The sequence below is a fragment of the Polypterus senegalus genome, chromosome 5 (genome assembly GCF_016835505.1).
Source record: "Polypterus senegalus isolate Bchr_013 chromosome 5, ASM1683550v1, whole genome shotgun sequence".
Classification (NCBI taxonomy): domain Eukaryota; kingdom Metazoa; phylum Chordata; class Cladistia; order Polypteriformes; family Polypteridae; genus Polypterus; species Polypterus senegalus.
The window spans coordinates 183,373,371-183,393,850 of record NC_053158.1 but is presented as its reverse complement, the minus strand read 5'-3'; the positions used below and the strand labels follow the sequence as shown (position 1 = coordinate 183,393,850).

At 36.7% G+C, this 20,480-nt stretch overlaps 1 protein-coding gene across 18 annotated transcripts in view; it reads left to right on the top strand.

The window, feature by feature from the left end:
- The window catches only part of scrib (scribble planar cell polarity protein), a 281,005-nt gene that overhangs the window by 115,000 nt on the left and 145,525 nt on the right, over positions 1-20,480 (top strand). For all 18 annotated transcript variants that reach the window (XM_039753714.1, XM_039753729.1, XM_039753727.1 and 15 more), the window contains exons 13-14: positions 952-1,077; positions 4,201-4,410. In XM_039753714.1, coding sequence (XP_039609648.1) covers positions 952-1,077; positions 4,201-4,410 — 336 coding nt within the window. The remainder of the gene's footprint in view (positions 1-951; positions 1,078-4,200; positions 4,411-20,480) is intronic.

The following is a 20,480-nucleotide window of genomic DNA, read 5'->3' as shown; positions in this document are numbered from 1 at the left end:
TTTTTGTAATGTGTGAGGAAAACCGGAAATATTTAGGAAAACCCATCCAGGCAAGTTAGGAATATGCCAACTAGGCACAGGAATTAAAGTTGGGGTGCTGGACCTATGAGGTAGCAACATTGCCTACTATATCACTGTGCCCCCTTAATTTAGTAAAACATTTTTAAAGAAAATCTGCCTATATAACACACATAACATAGTGTAATATATTTAGCAGTGGGTATTTAAGTGATATAAACCGCAATCACAAATTTTTCTTTTCATTAAACGTGCAAAATAATTTCAAAGTAGATACCTGCAGAAATGCCACATTCAGGTTTATTCCATAAGAGAGCTTTGCGTAATTATGCTTTTGTTTATTTTTGCCCAGCATTGAACACAAGACTGCTGTCATCATTCAACAAGACGACAGTGGAGCACAGAATGTGCCCAATAATGCCAAGCTTATTTACAGTCAACAGCAAACCTAACAAGCACATTTTTCAGATGTGGTTGGAAAATGATCCTTTCACAAAAATGCACATAGACTAGAGAGAGAATTTGCAGACTCCATAAAAGCTGATGTTGGGTTAAGATTTGTACGCAAGACTCTAGCATTGTACATTGTGTTTCCTAGTACAAGTTTAATACACCATATATGTAGAAACTGCAGGATTATTAAATCCCTTGCCAGTGGTCAGTGTGTAATAATTAAAAAAACTTTTTATTATTTTGTTGCTGGGTAACATATCAACCTGGAGTACCTTTCAAGGCTTAACTATAATAGTTGTTTACATTTTTTGAGCATTTAAACGTATGGTTTAATTTCTGAAATCTGAATGGAATGGAACATTGAAAAAAACATCTTACAGATACTTCCTGTGTAACTCTGTAGTTTATTGCTACACTTGAGATAAAGATATCAGTGGTTTTAAAAATAAATTAAATGGCTATCAAATGTTTCCTTTACAGGGACTTCAAAGACGAGCAACACCACATCCTAGTGAACTGAAAGTAATGAAGAAAGTTATTGAGGATCGCAGAAATGAGGCATATGTAGCAAGGCCAGATGAAGAACTGGATTCTCCTGATGATGAAGTATATAAAATGTGTTTTTATTTATATAATGCATCATTTTTTTTTTAAAGTAAATTCTATTTTAGTCTCCTTACTTCCTGGGTTTTGTAAGGAAATGGGTACATTAGTAACAGAGATGCTGCAAAGGTTCATATTTTAATAAATGCTAAAAAAAAACACCAAAATCTCACTAGAATATAACTTCCAGAATAAACATATGACAAAGAAACTATTTAGTTCTAGACCTAGCTGTATTATGTATCCATATGCCTGATTATTAAGACCTCCTAAGACACTTTCACTACCTTTGAATATTTCTCAGATCTGTCTAGCCGGTTATGTGGATGTCTCAGCCAGCTTACACCAAGATTTGATCAGTTGATATATAACCTCAAGTCAGACAACACAATCTGAGCAAGATACTGTGGTACCAGATACGCCTGTAAGCAACCTGGTGTTATAATATGGTGTTTGTCATGGGGAATCCTTCACCAGCACAAAATTTCACTACTGTTAATTTCGGATTGTCCTCTAGGTCATTATTTTAGTTTAGCGTCCCAAGGACTACATCTACAGTATACAGAGCCAGTTATATGTTTGAATACCTGATCAACTATTTCTGAAAAAAACAAAATACTGTTATTGTGTATAAACATTATTCAGAGTTTTCTAATTTCCAACTTGAAGCAAGTATCTCATCCGTTGGTACCAAATGTTTGTTATTCTTCTGGTATCACATTTACATTTATTTGTTTAATCAGACACTTTTATCTAAAGCAAATTGAAAATGAGATCAATATAATCGAGTTTTGAAAGAAGTGTTACAAGTTACATAAATCCATCAAAGCAACTGAAAAATGCTCTATACCTTAAAAGTAAGCAACTGTTAAAGCAATTACAATAAATGACAAATGAAATTAGCACCATAAAATAACTGGCACCAGTGGGGAGAGTAGTTGAGGAAAGGGGCCTTCCATGCATTAATTGCAGGGCACACTTCAAAATTTGATTGAAGTGTATAAGCAGGCCAAGAAAGCAGTAGCCATCATAATGAGTGACTAAAGACCCTGTTGGAGAAGTTGTTTTAGTTCATAGTGAATGACTTTTGAATTTTGTTAGAAAGATAAACATTTTGAAGATATGCTCAAAAACGAAAAAAAAAAACTGGATAAAAGTTGACTGGAGATATCATTCATAGGTAGATGGAACTTAATGAAGAACTCCTAAACCAGGTAGACACCCCTGGGATAAAGCAGTGCAGGAAGCCTTGGTTGTGTTTTTGTGGCTAATGTTACGGACTGAAATACTCTAGTGTTGGGGCCACTAAGATCTAACTATAGATGGTAAAAATACTGTCTATCAAAAGGGTACCGTAGTCAATATGTCTGTTTAGTATTATATCAAAGATTAAGTGATGGCAAGCAGTGGTAGAGGTCCCAAATTTTAAAAAGTGGAACAGGGTTGTTTTTTTGGTTTTTTTTCCAGTTATTAAGGATTAACAGTTCTTGGTCTACCTTGCAACGAGTAAATGAAAGATGCATATAAAAAAAGGCAATACATAATTTATTCTGTCCATTCAGCAGTTGACCAAGACTTTGTTTTTGTAAAGATAATTGATGGATTATGAGAAACTGAAATTTCTATCTATAAATAGATTGCAGACTTGGAGGAAGCTTATGACCATGTTATTAACCACTGGTATGTTATGGGAAGTACTACACAAGTGGATTTTTAGGTTGCTTCTGCATTCCTTTCTATTCCTGTACTTGTGGAGTATGAGTTGTGATTACATAACTGGTATTAACTTGATTGGAGTTAAAATGGATTTAGAATTCCACCAATGGTATATCTTACCTCTTCTCTAATGCATTGGGTGCTGCTGTAGATTGAAGAATATGGAATTGAGTTCCTGAGAATTGCATCTGTGTTTGCTGATGATATTGTTCTCTTGCCTTAATCAGTTCATGACTCCTGACAAGTGTGGGGTGTGCTGACTGTGGCCTGGTCTGCATGAGAATCAGCACCTCTAAATCTGATTATACATATGATAATAATTAGATAGATAGATAGATAAATAGATACTTTATTAATCCCAAGGGGAAATTCACATACTCCAGCAGCAATATTAAAGAGTGATAACAATGAAGGTATAACAGACAGACAATAATTTTGTATAATATTAACGTTAACCCCCACCTTGGATCTCCTTAGTCTGTTAGTGGAGCAGGGCAGTGACAGCAGTCTGTCGCTGAAGATGCTCCTGTGCAGTGGATGCAGTGGATTTTCCATTATTGACAGGTACCTGCTCAGTGCTCGTCGCTCTGCCACGGATGTCAAACTGTCCAGCTGCTTATCTACAATAGAGCATGCCTTCCTCACTAGTTTGTCCAGGCATGAGGCATCCCTCTTCTTTATGCTGCCTCCCCAACACACCACTGCGTAGAAGAGGGCACTCGCCACAACTGTCTGATAAAAGATCTGCAGCATCGTACTGCACATGTTGAAGGACGACAGCCTTCTAAGGAAGTATAGTCGGCTTGGTCCTTTCTTACACAGAGCATCAGTATTGACAGTCCAGTCCAATTTATCATCTGTCTGCACTCTCTGCACACAGTCGCCTCTAATAATCACGGGGTCCATGAGGGGCCTGGGCCTCCTAAAATCCTCCACCTCTATATGTGAGATATCTTTCCCAAATTAGCATTTCAAATACTATAGTCATGTCCAGTAATGAGGGTAGGAGGGGGTATTCATGAGATTGCCAAACAAACTGGCATATTATCCATGTTTTTGCCCATCTTGTGCTTGTCAAGGGAAATCTCACTCTTTTTAAACAAAGATTTTGGATTTGTATGGGCAAGTCTTCTCTGGAATCAGATTTAGATAAGGTACATATTACATTGAGCATATTTCATGGCTTTGATAATGATTGCCTTTAATTAATTTAATTAGATCATGTAAGTTCTTTACTTTCCAAGTTTCAGTATGTAAATCTTGTGTTAGCTCTTAAGTAATTGTATGGATTCAGTTTTACTTTTTTGTTTTGTAACTCTGAAAAGATTACATAGTTTGGTAGGCATTTACAGCTGTTCTTAATAGTTACATGCTAATAAATTATTCACTATTAATGTTTTGTGTTTCCAGAATAAGAGATTAAGTGGACTATCTAATGATAGCCATGATTCCCAAGCATCAAACAGTACAGCGTCTGCAAAATCGGAGGGCTCTGAGTGGGAGGAAACTCAGAAACAAGAGCTTCTTGTTCCACTGGCTTCACATGAGCCATTGCCAGACAGTAATAATATTTATCTAAATGAAGAGCAGGAAGATGAGATGGAAGTAGAATATACAGAGGCAAGTACTTCATTATATTCCCATCATTGTTAAAGAGTTACATTATTTAAACTACAGCTTTAATTATTAAAGAGAATAATGTTAATCGTGTAGAATGTATAGATGTGCTGTGACGTTTTCAGATACTAAAACAAGGTGACTTCTTAATGATACATTTACCAGATACTACTTTGCTTCTATGTTCACACAGAGAATACTGCAGCTTTTAAAATGAGCCCTTATATAAATTAAGTAATTAAATGTTAATTTGGAAAGCTTTTGCTCTAGTGCATAGTAATTAGCTGTTGCAGATATAAATTCACATAAAAGCAGGCTTGAAAATGTTGAAGTGTCGATGCACATATTCTGGATTCTATTATTGATCAAATAAAAATGATCAACCTTCGTGCTGTTATGTATAGAAATTATGTGTTAAATGAAATGTACTATTTTTGATTGGGTTTTTATTATTTTGTGTATATATATAGGTGGAAACTTTGTTTTTGTGTCGTAGATGATGTTTTTATTTCAAAGAGAAGATTAAAAATTATTGCTAGTTTTAATTCTTTGGCACAATACAGACAAGCTATTAGTTCCCAAAGTTATATGGTTGTTTTCCTTAATTTTACATTGCTCTGTAGCTGTAGTAACTGGCCTATCAAATTAGTTAGTTAGTTAATTGTCTTATTTCATTTTTAAAAATAACTACTTTATAACTAGTCACAAAGTTTCTTCTGACAAAATTGTTCAGTTTGAAGGATGATTAAGGGATTATTTTTTTGAGATATAAGAAATTTCACTTGAATTAGGTGATCTTGGCATAGTGACAACCTTCAAAGTAATATTTAGTTTTACAAATGTAATGATTTTATTAGTTTAGTAAACATCTACATGTACTTAGATGACCAGTCTGTATTTTAATATATGCAAAACCAGTCAGCAGCAAAATAGCTTGACTGAATCAAAAGATCACAATGCTTTTTAAATATATAAGAGCCCCTGCTCATTTCGCTTGCCAACCCCGGTACAGGCCCTATACGCTAGTCATTTCCCAGATCTGCTGCTTGCAATGAATCATGCTGTGCTTTTGGATGAACACTAATATCAACTCTGTCTTTGATATCTCCGTCTTTCGACACTATTATCGCTAACAATTCGTCATATGTTGGTTTACTATATATGTGAGCATGATCTTTCAGATTCATATAGAAATCCAAGAAAACTTCTTTGTTGGTGTTTTTCAGATAAATTTCATGTAAAGTGTGATACTGTTGGACATATGGATTTGTATCCATTATTGGCTGTAGAATTTCTAATATGTCCGATCGTTTAACTCTTTCGATTCTTTGTTGCATCGTTTCTCTGTGATCATAAATATAAACATGACCGAAGCGTGGTTTCTTTGAAATTAAAGTTGTAGTAGCTCTGTCATATCACCTATGTCCATATATTCAGTGTCTTTTTGCTGTTCCAATATTTCACCGAATGATAATTGCTGTTTGTTACCGCTGATGTGATCTTTACTATCAGTTTTCTGAGACTTTCGAATTTTAGTACTTCCACAATCTCTAACCTGGTCTGCATGTGTATTGTGCCAACATTCTACTTTGTCTTTTCTTCTTCTACTATTTGTCTTTTATTTCCGCCCTTGCTTGGACCTGTTAGGTGTTCACTTCATCACTTGGCACAAAGTCTTGTCTTGCAGGTCCGCGGCTTCAAAAAAAAAGACAGGTTTTAAATCCATTAAGCCGTGTAACTCTCTGTGGGCGTGATTGTACCACCGCGGGGAGTTAGTGAGGTTGCTGGAGCGAGTTGCACCTGCACGTGCGTGTGTAATCATTCTTAATTGCTTCATTGGCTTCCTGCGGCCTGTGATTAAGGCACTACGCCCATGGAGACGTGGGTGTAATTAATATATATATATATATATATATATATATATATATATATATATACAGTATATATATATATATATATATATATATATATATATATATATATATATATATATATATATATATATATATATATATATATATATATATATATATATATGGGTTGGCACAAGGAAAAGGGAGGAATCAAAGAAAAGGAAAAAGATAGAAAGATCAGATAGAGGTTAAAACACGTTAAAGGCAGTCTTGGCGATTGATCTAGCCCCCTGGAAGGAGGAAGTAGTATAAGCTGGTGCCCCACGGAGGAGTGTTAGCTGTGGTGCTGTAGGGGCTAGTTCACCCTTCTGAATATTCGGGTTGAGTGTGGCGAGCATGGCAGGTGCCCTCCCGAAGGCTTCAGAGGTGCGACCAAGTGAGTGCGAAGGAAGAAGGGAGGAGAGCCGACCTCGGACTTTCTGTTTGCGACGTCCGGAGGCAGTCAAGACGGGGGTCGAAAGAAAGGAGTTTGTTGCTATTGAGTCTCCGCCGGCTACGCGAGCAATGGGTGAGCCTGGGAGAAGGAGGTGGGCTGAGATCAGGACGAGTTAGTCTGCATTTTTAACCTCTGATTTTTAACAGATTTATTTATTGATTTTTTTCATCCTCACTTTTCACTGGATTTTTATGGATTCATTTATGTACAGTTTTTTAGAACACTGCACAATTGACACTTGTTGGTTTTACTTTTGTTTTTGACTTTTTTTTAAATTAAAGAACTCAGTTTTCCACCATCCTCTGGCATCATCTGAGAATTGTCCTCATTTGTCAGCTCATCTCGGTCATAGTTATCGACGGTGTTGGTTTAACAGATTCCCATGTGGGAAGAGGGAGTCTGTAGGGGGCCGGCATCGTCACAATAAATTTGTTTTTTATATAATAGAGAGATGATGTTAGGTTTATAGTCATAAGCTGAAAAATACAAAATCAATAATTGTATTTATTCTCCCAACTAGCAAAATACCCGCGATTCGCAGCTTGGAGAAGTAGTGTTTTAAAGAAGTAATGAAAAAGAAAAGGAAACATTTTTTATAATAACGTAACATGATTGTCATTGTCTTGAGTGTTGCAGATATAGATATATATATATATATATATATATATATATATATATATATATATATATATATATATATATATATATATATATATATATATATATATATATATATATATATATATATATATATATATATATATAGACACACACACACACAGTAATTCCTCCCTGATCGAGGGGGTTGCATTCCAGACCCCCCCCCCTCGATAGGTGAAAATCTGCGAAGTAGAAACCATATGTTTGTATGGTTATTTTAAGCCCTTATAAACTCTCCCACACTGTTTATAAATATTCCCCGCATAGTTATACAGCATAATCCCTTTGTATTCTCTTAGATATTAGGTAAGATTCATTGAAGTTATGTATATAAACACACTGTTTATATACAGTAAAACCTAAATATTATTGAGTGTCTCCGATATCGCATATTTTACAGCCATTACGATAGACAGGCCACCAGCAATAAATACGTACAATGCAAGAAAAATAGTATACAGTAAATGTGTGTACTGTGACACTAAACGTACGTACATGTACTAAGTACTGTAAGTAGAAAATTATGGTTACTCACCAACAATGACACGATGACTTGTCCGATAACAATGAGTATCATTTTACTGCACAACAAAGGAGAGCGTTACAGCTCTTCCAAAGGAGCCACTTCAGGCGATTGTGTAGCACTGCCGTTGTTCTTCTTCTGGCAGTCTTCAATCCAAATCCCTAAAGCAGATTCCATCCAGACTACTGCCTTATTACATCCACATACAACTCGTTTTGCACCCTGGTTAAAAGGACACTGCGGCCGTAGATCTTATATTCCTTTCCTACTTTTTAAATAAAAAGAATCGTAGCCTTCAACAAATCCAAAACGTTTACCTTTTCGTCAATCATTAACATCTTCTGTTTGCGCTTGGGCACGGCCCCTGAAGCAGTAGTAGATCGTTTTGGAGCCATAATGAAGGGCTTGACTATGCAAAAAGATAAACACAAAAGAGCACAACTCTTTACACAGCAAAACCCGTTGATGCTGAATGAGCGAGACGAGACTTCCTGGTTAACACTGCATTCAGCACACAGGAACTTAACTGCGTGCTCTGATTGGTTAGCTTCTCAGTCATCCACCAATAGCGTCTCTTGTATGAAATCAATTGGGCAAATCAACTGAGGAAGCATAACTGAGGAAGCATGTACAGGAAGTAAAAAGACACATTGTCCGCAGAACCCGCGAAGCAGCGAAAAATCCGCGTTATATATTTAGTTATGCTTTCATATAAAATACGCGATAGAGTGAAGCCGCGAAAGTCGAAGCGCGATATAGCGAGGGATTACTGTGTATGTATGTATATATATATATATATATATATATATATAATATGCATTTAAACTGCATTTAATTCAAATCAGAATCATCATCCATGGCTAAAATTGGGCAGACTTAAAAATAAAGTGGTATTCTAAGTACTTTAAGTACATGTTCAGAATGGTATTGTCTTTAAATAATAAGAAAAATTTCAACAAAGTGCAGTTTTTCATCTTAAAAAAATAAGGCAGAAATATAAAAGTTAATTTGACCAGCTTCACCTTTGTGTTATGCAAACTCCTTTTTGCACAGTTTGCACAAAACCACGCTTTTATTAAGGCTTCCGTCAGGTAGTCTTTTGAAATGAAATTTTCCTCCAATCAGTCCTAGCAACGCGCTTTCTTCCGACTCTTACATTTTTGGAGCTCTGATGTGTGCATCAATGTAATCAGTGTACCAGGAAATCATGCATTGAGAGAAGTTCCTCTTTGCTTGGAATGCAAAGTGTGATTAAATGCATTATTTTTTAACGCGTTATAGAGCACATGCATCGAAGCTTCTCAGCTGTGCTTGTGCTAAGAAATGGAAACATTTTAAAAATAACGTAACATGATTGTCAATGTAACCTTTTGTAAGTAGTGCCTGGAGGATTCAGAGTGTGGAGAAACTCTAGAGACAGCGTGTGTATTAACTTGTGAATTTTTCTGTGAGTATTTGGTGGCAGCGTCACAAAGTTGCTTCTGCAAGACCGCGTTAGCTGCGGAGCTCGGCTCAGAGCGAAATGAGGTGAATGGGAGGGGAGATGATGATGAACTCCATTACAGTATATGGAGAAAAATAGGTTCCAGTTATGACCATTACGCATAAAATTTCGAAATGAAACCTGCCCATCTTTTGTAAGTAAGCTGTAAGGAATGAGCCTGCCAAATTTCAGCCTTCCATCTACACGTGAAGGTGGAGAATTAGTGATGAGTGAGTCAGTCAGTCAGTGAGTGAGTCAGTGAGGGCTTTGCCTTTTATTAGTATAGATAATGTAAATTGGGAAATGAAGTATATTCAATAATTTTGTTTATTTTTTTTTAATATTAAGTGGTGGTCTGTGCCAGGAAGTAGTACTTCAGTAGGGTGTATGTATATAGTTTTTGTGTTTGTGTTTATTAGTTGCCGATTATTTATTTGTTTTGGGGTGGAAGGGGAGATTAGTGTTGGTGGTCTAGTCTTCAAATGTTCAAGAAGTTCATGTTGAAAACTTCTGCTCTGTGAACGCACATTAGTATGTGTCCTCCATGAAATGTGCTTTATGAAATAAGGCTTGATTATTTGATTGCTTGTCTGCTAAGAAGACAGTTAAAACATCATAACATCTATCATGATCATGCACTATCAGTATTTTTGTCAAAGAAAATGATTTGTGAAGGTTTCCCTTTTTTCTCTGACTTATAATTGTCCCAGTATGCGTGAGAGTGAATATGTTTGTAAATGTATTAGTACTTGTCTTCACCCAAGTCTTTCCCTGATATGTGGCTTAAAAAGTCCTCAGAAAACATTTTAATTAATGGTGAAATGCAACTACAGAGTGTTATACAAGACATTCTAGAATTGAAAGCACAAAGTGTGTAGGAGTTCTGTCATGGTATAAGTGCCAGCTTACTGAAGATCTGTAAGGCTGCTCTTTTTAAAATGCAAGCAAATGTACTGCACACATTTTTAACATATAACTGTTTTTGAGACACTCTTTGTAGATAGTTGTTACAGTCCTCTGTTGTGAACTTGTAATTTGTTACAGTCTTTAAGCCATAGTTCTCGGCTTTCCAATGATGGTGTAAAAATTGATCTTTCCAAATCATAGTAGGCAAATTACAGGCATGTTAATCATTTTGCATGACTGAAGTACAGAGTAGGCACCCCACACCGTTTGGAATCGTTGTCACCTACTCTGTACCTTTTTAAAGAGGAAGCACTGACAGATTTCAGATATTGTTTGATTAAAACTACATTCTGTTGTAGTTTGTATTGCAGCAAGTCCTGTTTAAGCAGACAATATTTAAAAAAACATTAGCTGTCAGCAGATCTTAAAAGTCATAAACTATGTTGCTTGTTTTTCTATACACACCATGCACATTAATATTTGCTTTTGATAGTGACTAGTTTTTAGTAATTTGAATTTATAGTTATTTTTTCTCAAATAAAAAGTTAATTCAAATAAAGATTTGATAATGCCACACTTATCAGCTGCTGTACTTTACTAAACTATTTCTTTTTTAACAGCATTTTAAATTTGACTGATATCATACTAGTTTTTTGCAATTAATTCATGTTTTTGCAATTAGTTCACATAGGGCTGTTCGATATAACGATATATATCGGATGACAATATGAAAACGTCTATCGCTGCACATTACGCTATCGTTTGTTTCGTGGTGTCGCAAAATAAAGTGTTTACGGCAATAGTCTTTTCATTGTTTTGATGGCCACCACGTGGATGCAGACACACTAGCATGGCTGATGAAGACGAGGCAACACCAGGTAGCTCCACACAGAAGGACCTTGTTCCTAAACGAGGGGCTACCTCTGTAGTATGGAGATGGTTTGGATTTGAAAAGTCTGACACGGACCAGAAAACGGTACTGTGCAAATTATGCTGCAAACCAATCGCTACCACAGACTCCAACACGACAAACCTCTTCAACACCTCCGCAAAAAGCACGTGAGCGAGCATGCAGAGAGTTTACAACTGAGAGGCATGCCACGTAGGATATTACAGTTGTAAAGGTACTATTTAAACGAGCATGTTAAAAGCTTGGAAGATTAATTGCTACCAAAACAATTTGCTTAAGGCATAATTTTCCCTGCAGCGTTTGCTGTCAGCGTTAATCTTGTTAAAATTACGTTTACGCCACAACTGCATTAACACGGCAAATCTCCGTTAACGAGTTACCGCGGATCGCCCCTTGCTTGGGGCTGGCGGCATCAACACGCGTTAGCGCCGTCCAGTCCACGCGCGGGCGATCAGCTGTAACTCATTAACGGAGATTTGCCACACTACGATGTGCAAATTAACATTTTACTAGAATGTAGCCTAAAAAATATTATATTTAATATTATATATTTAATATATTTTTGTCGTAAGCCTTATTGCTGCTACAGTTTGAAGTACAATGTTTACATTTGGTTTTGACAGTTAATGTTAGACTTGTATTTATTTTGTTTAAAGGGTTTATTGGCCTTATATAGTTTAGTTGTTAGTGCTTTGATCCTTTTATATTTAATATATGTTGTGAGAGTTATTGCTGCTACAGTTCACATTTTGTTTATGTCAGGCATTTTATATAGCAGTATTTTATATTGGGCCTTTAGTAATTTGTTTTTGAAAAGTGTTTTATATTTGATACATTAACATTTTATGTTTACATTCTAAGTCAAACATTTGCTCAAATGTTCTAAATAAAAGAACAGAAATAATTACAAGTTGAGTACTTCTCATTTTTGATTTTTTTAATTTAAATGAAAAAAAAAGGAGTGGTGATTATATAAACATTCACTGAATACAAAGAAAATGTACTATATTGTCATATCGGGATAAAATGCAGTATCGGATATAAGATTTTGGTCATATCGCACAGCCCTAAGTTCACATAGCATTGACAGAAATCCAAATGATATTATGTTATTTGCAGAAAAACCATTCATCTACACAATATGTCAAGTTCAGAACTATAAAAAATACAAAAACCAAATCCCATAAATGCTAGATGTTTACATGTTGTCCAAATGATGAATTGATTGTCAGTCTTTTGTGAAAATCTTCTTAAGTTTTCACTGTCTGTGTGACTAGTGATGCACTGCATTGTGCCTGCAAATAAAAATTTTGACCTTTTATTTATTTACTAGCCAACCCGCGGCGTACCATACGCTGCATAATGAGGCCGGTTTTTTAATGATTTTTAAGCACAGGGAGAAAATTAACATTTGAAAAATCGGTAATGTAATAAATCAGCAAGAAAAGCAACATTGTAACAATGCACAGAATGAACCAACACACAATCGTCCGTGACTGAAAACTGGCGGACCGCCATCGCTCATGTGCCCACCTCCAACTCGTCACTTGAGTCGTTGTTGTCTTTGCACAGTCCAGATGCACCTGTGACTCACATAGACTTTCCGTGTTCCTGCAGGAGCATCTAAGAAGACGCATGTTTGTCGCAGATGCGAATTACTGTATGTAACGTGTAAAACAGTTTGCTATGCTGCACGCGGTCATGTGTCGTAATCGAAAACTCAGTTTTTAAAGACTGCCCGCGGCCCTTGAGTTTGACACATATGGACTAAATAGAACTTGAAAAGATATATTTTTTCAAATGTGATCGCGCAATTCAGGTAGAGTTGACGCGCACTACAGCCTGCATGCCTCAATAAGTCATCCTTCCCTCGCTCTTACTTTTTACCGTTCATCTAATGAATACACTGAGTATGGTTTTACCAAAACAATCATTGATGGCGAATAAAGTATCCATTATTCGAATATGTAGATCGGGTTATATATATATACATATATATATACCCGCGTATCGCAGCGTAGAAGTAGTGTGTTAAAAAAGCTATGAAAAAGAAAAGGGAACATTTTAAAAATAACGTAACATGACTGTCAATATACAGTATTTGTTTTGTGAGTGTTGCGGTCATCAAGGATTTGATTATCATTATTTCTTTCAATCAGGTTCGTATTTGTAGGATGTGTTGTGTTCAAGTTACATTCCGTGTTTGTCAATCGTTGTAAAGATGACAGGTTTCATTCATCGATTCGTTTCTTACTGCATCAATAAACAGCTCGTCTTCTTCTTTATCTGAGACCTGACACACTGCATGCACGGGGTTTTTACACTGTCTTCCTTTAGCGGGACATTGACTTTTTCCAACGTGTGCTTTGTTTCCGCAGTAGTTGGATTTATGAATGTGCTTGTATGTATCAAACGCTTCATATTTTTTGCTGCCTTTTCAATTGTGTAACCCGGTTTTTGTTCAGCGCTCTTTGGAACTGTTGCTTTTTATCTGTGCACTGCGTCAGTTCATGTGAGCCGCTCGGTGTACATGCATCGAAGTTTCCCAGCTGTGCTGGTGCCATCTCGTGCTATGTCCATGGCTGTATTTAATGTTACCTTAGTCCTGGCACTTAAAACTTTCTCTCGCAGTTTCGCTGAGTTTGTACCAAACACCACCCTGACCATCTCATCTTCCTCTGCATAAGCACAGTCCTTAACCCGTGAATATTTAGTGGAGTTTGCTATTGGATTGCCGCTGACGGACTCCTTATATGGGCAGCCACTAAATTACAAACGCCAGCGGCAGCCTGTCTATGAACTTAATTTAAAGTGTAGGTTTACATCGTGCTTTGTTTCCGAAGTAGCAGAACTCATGAATATGGTTGTATATGTCACTCGCCGCTTCTTATTGTTTCGCTGCCTTCTCAATTATATAATGCATGTTTTCTTCAGCGCTTTTTTGAGGTCTTCCTGGTTTTCTATGTACTGCGTGATTACGTGGGAGGCGTGATGATGTCACACGAAACTCCGCCCCCACGGCATTGAAGCTCATCTCCATTACAGTAAATGGAGAAAAACTGCTTCCAGTTATGACCATTACGCGTAGAATTTCGATATAAAACCTGCCCAACTTTTGTAAGGAAGCTGTAAGGAATGAACCTGCCAAATTTCAGCCTTCCACCCACACGGGAAGTTGGAGAATGAGTGAGGGAGGGAGGGAGGGCGGGCTTTGCCTTTTATTAGTATAGATTATTGTTATTAATGGCCCGGGTATATGAAGCGCTGGTAACACAATAAACTACAGATCCCATAATGCAGCGCTTCAGCTGCCTTGCCGAACACTTACCGCGTTAAGTCTAGCCTATGATGCTGCAAGTTATTGCGAAGCTAGCTCACACGATGCTGAAGAGAAAAGTTGATTCTGAAAATAGAGCCTTTAAAAACCGATGGGAGGCTGAGTATATGTTTACTGAACCCGTGTGTCTCATTTGTGGAGCTAATGTGGCTGTAATTACAGAATTTAATCTAAGACGGCAGTATGAGACAAAACATCAGGGTAACCTGAATGCAATGCAGAAGATACAGAAAGCAGAAGAATTAAATAAGAATCTGACACTTCAGCGGACGTTTTTACCCGTGCACAATCACAAAGTGGTTTCAAGTGAAGCTGCTTTTATGGGAGACACAAATGCACCAGTGCAATTTGCCCCACTTTCCCTGTTGCCAAGTAATGTTGAACCAAGTCGTCACTACGGTGTTCCCAAATACGCACTTTGCTGATAAACTGAGCGCACTGAGTTTGCACGGCGCTTTGGTGACTTTGAAGAACAAAAAAAGTCCGTCTACATGCGGCTCGAACCTTGTGCATGTTTGGTAGCACATATCTGTGTGAGAAGCTCTTCTCAGTGATAAAGACTAACAAAACAGCACACAGGAGTCGCCTCACTGATGAGCACCTGCAATCCATCCTGAGAATCTCCACAACACAGAACCTCACACCAAACATAAACGAACTTGTTGCCAAAAAGATGCCAGGCGTCCAGCTCTAAAATGACATATGAGCAAAGACAACTGAATGATTTGATTTGTTATTGCTGAAAGGAACACATTTTATTTATATTTCTAGGTTTTGTTATGCAGCATGTTCATATTTGAATTTGTATAATTTTGACAGGATATATTTTTATGGAGAGCAAAATCTTTTGGGATATTTAAAATCTAAGTTTATTTTTATATAAAATTACATAAGAGTAAAGAAATGTGAATGTTTGTTCTTTTAACGTTTACTTTATTTCTAACTTGTATAATTTAGACAGGATATATTTTTATGGAGAGCAAAATATTATAAGTTGTTTAAGGTTTGAGTTGATTTATTCACGAATAATATTCCTGTCTGTTTTTACCATTTCTACCAAAGATATTTCTGTCAACTAAATAAAAATTCCTTCTATTTAAAATTTAAATAGAACTTGAACAAATATGATAGTTCATAATATCCACGCAGACTTGCACGTAAGAGCGGGTGTCATCCGTTTTAACAAACAGCGTATTGCACTGATCTGAAATAGCTGTGTGTGTATATATGTAGATATGTATGTATATGTATATATATGTTTATATATTTGTGTGTGTATGTATATATATATATATATATGTATTTGTGTGTATACACTGTGTGCACAATTATTAGGCAAGTGAGTATTTTGACCATATCATCATTTTTATGCGTATATTCCAACTCCAAGCTGTATTAACTTGAATGCTTATTGGATTTAAGCACGTCAGGTGATGTGTATTTGTGTAATGAGGGAGGGTGTGGCCTAAGGAGATCAACACCCTATATCAAGGTGTGCAGAATTATTAGGCAGCTAGTTTTCCTCGGCAAAATGGGCCAAAAAGAGATTTAACTGACTCTGAAAAGTCAAAATTGTAAAAAGTCTTTCAGAGGGATGCAGCACTTTTGGAATTGCTAAGATATTGGTGTGTGATCACAGAACCATCAAACATTTTGTTGCAAATAGTCAACAGGGTCGCAAGAAACGTGTTGAGAACAAAAGACATAAATTAGCTGCCAAAGATTTGAGAAGAATCAAGCGTGAAGCTACCAGGAACCCATTATCCTCCAGTACTTTCATATTCCAGAGCTGCAACCTACCTGGAGTGCCCAGAAGTACAAGGTGTTCAGTGCTCAAAGACATGGCCAAGGTAAGGAGGGCTGAAACCCAACCACCACTGAACAAGAAACATAAGTTGAAACGTCAAAACTGGGCCAAGAAATATCTGAAGACAGATTTTTTTCAAAGGTTTTATGGACCGATGAGATGAGAGTGACTCTTGATGGACCAGATGGATGGACCTGTGGATCAGTAATGGGCACAGAGCTCCACTCCAACGTGGAGGTGGGGTACTGGTATGAGCTGGTATTTTTAAAGATGAGCTAGTTGGACCTTTTGCATTGAAGATGAACTCAAAATCAACTCCCAAACCTACTGCCAGTTTTTCGAAGACACTTTCTTCAAACAGTGATACAGGAAAAGACCATGATTTTTATGCAGGCCAATGCTCCATCACTTGCATCGAAGTTCTCCACTGCGTGGCCAGCCAGTAAAGGCCTTAAAGATGAAGGAATAATGACATGGCCCCCTTCCTCATCTGACCTAAACCCTATCGAGAACTTGTGGGCACTTCTTAAACGCTAGATTTACGGGGAGAAAAACAATACACCTCTCTGAAGAGTGTCTGGGAGGCTGTAGTCACTGCTCCACAAAAAGCTGATCGTCAACAGATCAAGAAACTGACAGACTCCATGAATGGAAAGGCTTATGACTGTTATTGGAAAGAAGGGTGGCTATATTGGTCATTGATTGATTGATTGATTTATTTTTTTTTTAAATGTCAGAGATGTTTATTTGTAAATTTTGAGGTGTTTGTTTATTATTCTCACTATAACAGATGAAAATAAACAAGTGAGATGGGAAAATTTTCATTTTTCCTTTAGTTGCATAATAAATCTGCACACTAATAGTTGCCTAATAATTGTGCACATATGTATTCCCCTGATGATGTTCACACTCACATTTCCGTTGTGAAACATTCAGGTTTCAGGTTTATTAACATTTTGGATTGACTGATAGCACTGTGTTTGTTCCATATTAAAATTAATCCTCAAAAATACAACTTGCCTAATAATTCTGCACTCCCTGTATATGTGTGTGTATGTATGTATGTGTATATATGTATATATATATATATATATATATATATATATATATATATATATATGTGTGTGTGTGTGTATATATATATATATGTGTATATGTATAGATATGTATATATATATGTTTATGTGTGTGTGTGTGTGTAAATATATATATATATATATATATGACAGCAACACTCATCACTCACAACAGTGACAAAACAATTACATTGACAATCATGTGACGTTATTTTCAAAATGCTTATATAGAGAGAGAGAGAGAGAGAGAGAGAGAGAGAGAGAGAGAGAGAGAGAGAGAGAGAGAGAGAGAGAGAGAGAGAGATTGATTGATTGATTGATTGATTATTGGCTCTGAAATACAAAGCAGAATCTATACTAATAAAAGGCAAAGCCCTCACTGACTCATCACTAATTCTCCAACTTCCCGTGTAGGTAGGTAGAAGGCTGAAATTTGGCAGGCTTATTCCTTACAGCTCACTTACAATAGTTAAGCAGGTTTCATTTCGAAATTCTACACGTAAAGGTCGACAACGTCTGCCATGTTGACCTTTCTTATTTATGGCCCCATCTTTACGAAATTTGGTAGGCGGCTTTCCTGCGCTAACCGAAACCGATGTATGTACTTATTTCGATGGTATGACGCCACTGTCGGCCGCCATATTGAACTTTCCAACGTCTCTAATTTTCCAACTTTCCATGTAGGTAGAAGGCTGACCCCATCTTCACGAAATTTGGTAGGTGGTTTCCCTGCACTAACCCAAACCGTACTTATTTCGGTGGTATGATGCCACTGTCGACCACCATGTTGACCTTTTCAACGGTCTTTGTTACTTATGGGCCCATCTTCAAGAAATTTGGTACGCGGGTTCCCACCGCTAACTGAATCCTACTTACGTACATATATACATTCATAGCCTGCAGCTTGGTCACCGTGTGAGGCGTTGGGTCCCCCATCCCAACGCCTCCCACGTTGTTGGCTGCCTGCCTATATAAGGCCGTCTGTCGCTCCAGTCTCTACATTCCCTTCCTTGCTTCGCCACGGTATTCACATCTCCCTGCTGATAACTACAGCCTTTTTATTTAATCCACGGCTTCTCCGCTGTTTTATTGTTCATTTATTACGATTATAGTTATTGTGTAGGTATTTTAGACTTACTTTACATTGTTCAGGTTTCCCATTTCCTTTATCATACCCACTGTACCCCCATTAACATGTCTATCGAGGTGATCACCATCGATCAAAGAACTGTCACTTACCGAGTGGTTTCCATGCCTGGAGATGGCACCTGCCTTTTCCATTCTCTTTGTTACATATTGCACGGCCATATCAGGTTCACTCTTGATATCCAGGGGAACATTGGGTCTTATATATTGAATGACTGGGACAGGTTTAAGGTGTGGACTGATGACGGTACAGGAGATAATTATACTACACAGGAGCACTAGAAGAGTGAAATGCTTAAGCCCTTCACCTATGCATCTGCATGTGAGTTGATGGCTGACGCTGAATTGTTCGGTTGTCGCTTTCAAGTGTACCGAAATGGCCAAATATTTTACACCTTTGGACAACCGCCAATGCCTCTTAAACATCTTAGATTCACAGGTGACGATTTCAGTAGTGGACACTTTGATGTTTAGAAATGTTTAGACTCTCAAAAGCTGGATGTGAAGTTATCGATGAAACTGGTTGTATACTTACAATGCTTGACAGATCCCGAATGTCTCTTCAACACAAGTCCTACAAATACTGTCGTAATTGAAACAAACCATGAAACTCAAACCGATTATGACAGCAGCAATCCAGGCTGTGAGATTTGAAACAAGATTACTGTTCACATGGCCAACAGTACGTTGCATGCTCAAGAGTAAGCTCAGCGCACAGCTACAGCTTGGTCATATTACAACTGAAGGGCCGAACTGACAACGTGGCATACAAAGAGATCCTTAACAAATAATTATTGGTATATTTTCCCTCAGTTTAAAAAGGTTTAATTTTCTTCTTAATAAAAATTTTAAGGCAGTACTTCGCCGCTGCGAAGCGCGGGTATTTTGAAAGAAAGAAAGACAGCCTGAAGGGAGTTGTATCATTTAAAAATAAGAACATATAGAAGTCTGAGAAATCTTTGGGCTCACATATCAATCAGATCATAAAACAACTCAAAATATGTTGCTATAATTAAGCAATATAATGTATATTTAGTGCTTATAGGTAAACTCTACTAAATATACATATGCAGCCATTAAAATGAACGAGGACAGCTGTGTTATTTTGATATGTGCTGCTTAAAGCAGACTTTATTAGATCATACCCAAGTAATTTTCACCAATGTATGTGCTCTAACTTGGAAAAACCATCAGTTACAGTAGTGAAATCTTTAAATTGCATGTGGATCATTTGAACTGCTCCTAAAAAAGGCATGCTTTTGAGTCCTGGTCAAGGCTTAGTGACAATCTTTTATTTATTCAGTTTTTTTAATTGTATAATTTAATTTGCATGCTGTTTAGGCCTTTATTGATTCTGTAGCATGTGAATGTGGTGTGCGTTTTTCCTTTTACACCCACATGGTGAAAATTTGAAAGTAAATTAAAGTCATTCTAGGTTATATTACATGATAAACCATAAAATATATATACTGTACATGGTGGTTACTCTACAGTTAAATACTCTGAAAATATACAAATAAAAATTCTATAATGGGTAATGGTTTTAACATGCTTGATCCAGAATTGCAATATTTATATTTTGTACTTAATAAAATGATACATGCACAATTTTTTATCTCTACATGCTATCTGATTAGCATGCATTTCTCATTGCACAGCAACTGCATAATAGTTGGAAACAAAATAGCCATGTGAAAAATTCATTAGATAGATAGAAAGATAGATACTTTACACAGCACACACAGGATATCCATCATATTTGAAAGGAGTACCTTATATAGCCTCTTGATTATATTATATTATTATTTTATATGTTTTATAGAGCAAGGCAGGTACACAGTATATTATAATAAAAAATTTCAGCTGTTAATTCAAA